At 49.5% G+C, this 6000-nt stretch overlaps 1 protein-coding gene across 1 annotated transcript; it reads left to right on the top strand.

Annotated features, from left to right (window-relative positions):
• The first annotated feature begins 327 nt into the window (after positions 1–327).
• On the top strand, positions 328–3299 carry RPL29 (ribosomal protein L29). The gene is made up of 4 exons (XM_058844840.1): positions 328–544; positions 854–898; positions 2102–2166; positions 3074–3299. The coding sequence occupies exons 1-4, from the start codon at positions 433–435 to the stop codon at positions 3209–3211; spliced, it is 360 nt and encodes a 119-aa protein (XP_058700823.1). The 5' UTR covers positions 328–432; the 3' UTR covers positions 3212–3299.
• Positions 3300–6000: the final 2701 nt, after the last annotated feature.

Genomic DNA, 6000 nt, shown 5'->3' with positions numbered 1-6000 from the left:
TGCACGGCACTGAACGAACCCGGGCTGAGGAGCATTGCCTGTGCGTGACTGTACTGCCCGAGCGCGGCGGAACGCGGAGACAAACCGCGCCCGGACTGCGGTGGGGTCCAGGGCCTCAAGCTCCCGCGGCGGCCGGGCAGGGCCCCGCGCAGGGCGGCCCCGGCTCTCGGCTCCCTCGCCCCGGCCGGCAGAAGCCATGCTCGGGGGGCACGTTAAGTGGGGGGACCGTGTTGCTGGGGTCCGTGTTGCTGGGGGAACCGCGTCACCCAGGGACCGGGTCCGCCACGTCGCTGCGTGTTGCGGGCCCTGCCGCGGCGGGGCCTTCCCGGGGCGGGAGCAGCGCGGCCTCAGCGCCCTCACGGAGCGGGAGCGGCGGCCGCGGGAACCGGGGCGGTGCGAGCAAAGAGCGGCGCTGCGGGAAAGCAACGGTGAATGCCGGGCGGAACTACAGGACGTGGGGTTCCGGTCCGGCCCCGATTCCCGGCTGCCCCCGCGGTGTCCTCTCTCTTCCGGTCCAGCGGCGGCGGAGACGAGCGCGGCTCCGGTAAGGGCGGCCCCGCCACCATCCGCCACCATCCGCCACCATCCGCCACCATCCGCCGGCCGGCTCAGGGCTGTCGGAGCGGGGCCATAGCCGGAGCTCGGGGCTGTCGGAGCGGGGCCACAGCCGGGGCTCGGGGCTGTCGGAGCGGGGCCATAGCCGGGGCTCGGGGCTGTCGGAGCGGGGCCATAGCCGGGGCTCGGGGCTGTCGGAGCGGGGCCACAGCCGGGGCTCGGGGCCGGGCGGGCTCTGTGGATGCCGGGCGCCCCTCACCACCCCGGCCCGGCTGAGCCTTGTGTGTTTCTCCCGCAGGTGCGACCATGGCCAAGTCCAAGAACCACACCACGCACAACCAGTGTGAGCGGGGCGGGGATCCAGGAGGGTTTAACCGGGCTGGGAGCGGCGCGGTGATGGCAGCACGGTCTGGCCGGGGGTTTGCAGCGAGATAAGGCGGTGCTGCACAGAGATCGAATGCGGGGGTTTAAAGGAGTGTGATGAGTCGGGACTTGTTTGGGCTCAATGTAGAATTAATATGTAAACAGAAGAATAGGAACTTTTACGTTAAAAAACTGGGGGTCAGTCTCTTCTCCCAGGTAACCAGCAATAAGATGACAGGACACAGATGTGTCCTAGACTTAACCTGTGCTAGGAGAGGTTTAGGTTGGACATCAGGAAGAATTTCTTCACAGGAAGGGTGCTTAGACATTGGAATGGGCTGCCCAGAGAGGTGTTGGGTCATAGGTTAGACTCTCGAAGATACTGGAGGTCTTTTCAACCTGAGTGATTCCGTGGTGATCATCACCAACTAAGCAGGCAGAGGGGCCTTTTACAAGAGCAGGAAGTGACAGGACACAGGGGAATGGATTCACACTGACAGAGAGTAGGCTTAGGTTGGATATTAGGGCAAAGTGCTTCCCTTTGAGGGTGGGGAGGCCCTGGCACAAGTTGCCCAGAGAAGCTGTGGCTGCTCCATCCCTGGAAATGTCCAAGGTCAGGTTGGACAGGGATTGGAGCGACCTGGTCTGGTGAGAGATGTCCTTGCCCTTGGTAGAGGGCTGGAATGGGGTGGTCTTCAAAGTTATTTCCAGCCCAAACCATCCTGTCATTCTCTGATGTTCCTGAAAAGCTTCATCTCTGGGATCCTGTGCAATCCAGAGATGGCCACAGTGATGAAATAGTTCATGCCTGAGGTCTTCTCATCAGTGCTGTGACTTAGTAGAGGTCATGAGTAGGTTGTGCTTGGTCCTGCATGGTGGGTGACAGTGCCCTCTGACACTGGCCACGAGTGCTTGGATTTATTAATGAGTGAGGCTGCTTGCTGGTGGTGCTGTCAGTGTGTTATTAGTAAATGAGGTGCCTGAAATCTTTGGATTGGAAGCTAATGTAGAGGGATGAGCATAGAGATGTGGTTTTAATTCAAATGTAGTTTGGATAGGAAGGGTCTGAAAATTGTGTATTCCACATCATTTTGATAGTCAGGTATGCTTAAAAAGAAACTAATACAGCTGGTAAATAACAGCAGAAACTGTAAGTAAAGGAATTGTCTTGTTTTCCACACAGCCCGTAAGTGGCACAGAAATGGCATCAAGAAGCCCAAAACTCATAGATATGAATCTCTCAAAGGGGTGAGTATTTCTACTGATATTCCCAGGCTGTTGGGTCACTGGGGCTTAACTGAAAAAAATCCAGAATTTGTATTATTTTGACTGACAATTTTTTTGCAGCCAGAGGCCTGTGTTCCAGGTGGTCAGAAGCACTGTGGGTTCAGTTCTTTTACTTACCTGACATGCAACTGGGATGTTTCTAACCCACATGAAATCTGCCCCTTTTGTCTATAAAACTGCATTTTAGTCAGTGGCCAGTTCTGTCCCTGTCCTGTTCAGTGGCTGCCACTGAGTGCTGTTTCCATTAAAACAAACACTTGCCAGTTAAGTGGTTCCTTTCCCTTTTGAGTCCTGCTGTCTCTCCTCCTCCTCTCCTTCTCCTCTTCTCTCTCCTTCAATATTGTTTTACTGCCTATACTAATACAGAAAATTTCACTTACAAAATCAGAGGAATTGGCATTTCTGAGGAAAACACATGACAGTGACAGTATATTGCTTTTTCTGAGTTTATCCAAATGGTACAGCAGGATCTTTTTCCATGCTTAAAAGTGAAAACAGTAAATTTTGTATTAGGGGAGGGTTGTGTTTTATTTTCTTTGTAGATGTCATTATCTACAAAGCTTTTTGGAAGTGATGTAAAAATTTGTCTTCTGCAAAGCTCATTGAGGGTTCAGTCCTGCCTTTCCTGCAGCTTTGCCCATCCTTTCTTTGTTTATTCCTGGGGTTTGGGATTTTTTGTTTGTTTATGGTGGTTAAGGAAATAGCTGTTAAAGCCTGGTTGCAGATGACTAAAATAATTTTGTTAAAAAATTAGAAAAAAGTCTGAGCTAGTCACAGCCTGTATTTGGGAATAATTGGAACAATATGGAGTTATAAATGTTTTTATATATATATCTCCTCTGCAACATGGCTTATTTTTCCTTTATAGGTTGATCCCAAGTTTCTGAGGAACATGAGATTTGCAAAGAAGCACAACAAAAAGGGGCTGAAGAAGATGCAGGCCAACAATGCCAAGCAGGCAGCTCAGCAGGCAGCTCAGCAGACTGCTCAGCAGAAAAAGGACTGATGTGCTTCAATAAGAAGACCCAGTTTTCTTACTGGCATGTGTGTTACAGCATTTTTTTAAAATAAAATTGTATGTAACAAAGCCTTCACCTCCTGAATGTGAGGAGAGCCCTCCACAAGCCTTGTTTGAGTTGTAGTTTAGCTGCCAGCTGTGCATCAAGCCTGAGTAGTGATCCAGGGGAGCCTGACTGTCTTGTAGTCCCCTAGATCCTCCTTGTGCTCTTGAAAACTGGGGTGACATTTTCTTTCTCAGGTACCATGACTTTAGTGGTAATTCCTGGTGTTGTTACAGCAAGGTGAGATTTCCAGGGGCTGTTACATGTCTGCTGCTTCGCTGTGTAGTTTGTACAGCTGTGGGAATCCCAGGAAATACGAGGGTAAGGAGTGCTGGCTGTGGTGGTGGAGACCACAGGAGTTTGTGTTAGAGTTGCGTGGGTTGTATCCTGAAATACTTGTAGGTATTGAAGCATTAATGGAACTATCCATGGGAACATGTAAGAGTTTAGAAATATACAAAATACACATTTTTTTAATAGTGACTGATTTTAGAGAATGTCTCTCATTCCAGTAGCAAAAGTACTGTCTGATAAAACATGCTGGCTTGGGGATATGAGGGGAATAACATGCAAAATCCCAGGAGGAGCTGAGCCCGGGTTTTGCTCCTGTTGTTTTGTACATCAGGAAAGGGCTTCGCTCTGCAGGGCCGCCTCAAAGCTGACTCAGGCCGAGTTTGCCACTTGTGGCATGAGGCACCTGTTGGAATGCACCCAGCTGTTCTGCAGTTGCAGTTCCGGGGTTTGTCCACCCGGTGGGGTAAATCCGTGGAGCCACAGGAGGGCTGGAAGTTCGCACCCACCCTCCGACTGCAGTAGAGCAGCAAAACCCTTGGTGGATGAAAAATATAATTTTAACTGGAACACCCAGCCCATGTAGTTTATTTTTTGAATAGTTAAGCCAATTACCAAAATTATGTGTGTTAGTTTGAATTCTTTCTGGCTTAAATTCAAAAATCTTTTTCCAGTTCCCACTTTTTAACTGGTTTTGACTGATTAGAAAAACCCACCCAGCCCTAAACTAAGCAATGTAAAGAGATTTACTAATTTGAAACTTGCAAGTCAAGGAGGTTGTAAAGTCAGGGGTGTTTGTAGCCCTCATAGCTACATACCTTGTAGCTGTCTCATTCCTGCTGTGTGCATCTCTTGGGGTTTTGTGGAGTCTGGTGTTTGTCAGCCTGTTCCATTGAGGAACTTACAGGATCAGCACCAATGATATCAGTAAAAACCACATTTAACATTAAGTGACAGCACGACAAAGTTCATTGGCAAGGTTCACTCTGCTGCTTGCTGGATGGTTAAGGCACACAGAGAGTGGAGTTTTTGGAGTATTGAAGGAGATGGGAGTGGCTGGTCCAGCAATGGTCAGTGTGGTCAGTCTGGTGTAGATGTGTGTTACAAGAATGAAAGAAAAGCCTCTGAAAAGAGCACTTGCTGTTTGTCAGTCTGTACCCCTTACCTGTGTGTCTGCAAATTTTCTGCGCAGTTTAAGTTCTGCATTTTAAATCTCTGGCACTGTAACTTTTCCATATAAGAAGGGAGATTTCATCTTGATGAAATCTTTCCCCTTGATGTTTTCCATGGAGTGCTTGTGTTGTGGGAGTAGAACAAGATGCAGTCTGAGGGAAGAGAGAGGCAAGGGTCAGGCTGAGAAAAGGATGTTGGAACATTGACGAGAAGCAGAGGGCAAGATTTGGGCTTCCTGTGGCTCCAGGGAACTCCCTCAGGCCTGCCTTCAGGAGCAGCCTCTTCATCTCACTGCCCTTCATGCTGCCCTTCAGTGGGACAGCTTCCCAAATAAGGGCTTGCTGACTTTCTGACCAAAATAGCGGCTGCGTGACAAAATGCAGCACAGAGGAATGTAACCTTAATCCAGGCATCATTGTGTAGCGAGAGAGCAATTTTGTGAGCTTCCACAGCAGGTTGGTGTCAGGTTTGTTGTGTACACCCTGCACACGTGGTGGTTCTGCAGGACGCTGCCTGGACGTCAGTGACCACCTACTGCATTTACTAACCCTGTGACACCTCTGTTCACAGCTTTCCTCTGTACAGTTGCCCCAGCCCAGAAGGGAAAGCTGTGCAGGGGAGTTTGTGCTGACTCTGCCTGTGGGTGGATCTCCATCCTCCTGCTTTGTGTAACCATTTAAGTTCTGTTGGTGAGTGTGGTTGGAGATCCTTTTTGGGGGCATTACGTATAGAGAGCCCAGGAGGGGGAACTGACAGCTGTGGCCCACTTGAAACTATTCCTATTACGCAGAGCTCTGTCATCTTTGATATTTAAAAACTTCAAAACTCTTATGATGAAGTGTTTGGTATCCTGCAGGAAGACAAAGAGCTCAGAAGCATCTCAACGCTTAACAACTGCTGTACATCAGTTTACATATCTCATGCTTTTTGCTGCTGTACGTCATACTTGCTGCAGATTACTTCTCCCTTTTGCAATTAAGAGGACTCAGTATCAAGTTCCAGTTTGGCTCCTTTCTCTGATTTAAAAAAGAAAAAGAGCAAAGGGCGTGTAACCAAATATCAAATCATCTCGTTTGGCAAAGGTGAGATGTTGCTTTGAAAGCCAGCAGCACAGAATTGGGGTGGGGAAATCAAAGCCCTGCAAAACGTGCTGATGGGGCAAGGTATTCACTGGGGACACTGATGTCCACAGTTACGATGAAAAGTAGGGCTGGACACATGTTGCTCTGTCCCCCTTCACTGCCTTTCAATAGTGTGGTCAAAAAGAAGC

This window comes from Poecile atricapillus, chromosome 9, assembly GCF_030490865.1.
Source record: "Poecile atricapillus isolate bPoeAtr1 chromosome 9, bPoeAtr1.hap1, whole genome shotgun sequence".
Taxonomy (NCBI): domain Eukaryota; kingdom Metazoa; phylum Chordata; class Aves; order Passeriformes; family Paridae; genus Poecile; species Poecile atricapillus.
Note: the sequence above shows the minus strand (reverse complement) of the source record. Positions and strands in the feature narration are given on the sequence as shown.

Bases quoted from the DNA above. Each gene is read 5' to 3' on its own strand.
- RPL29 (XM_058844840.1), top strand. From the start codon at position 433: ATGCCGGGCGGAACTACAGGACGTGGGGTTCCGGTCCGGCCCCGATTC. The intron at 545-853 runs GTAAGGGCGGCC...TTTCTCCCGCAG, and splicing joins CGGAGACGAGCGCGGCTCCG to GTGCGACCATGGCCAAGTCC. The intron at 899-2,101 runs GTGAGCGGGGCG...TTTTCCACACAG, and splicing joins CCACACCACGCACAACCAGT to CCCGTAAGTGGCACAGAAAT.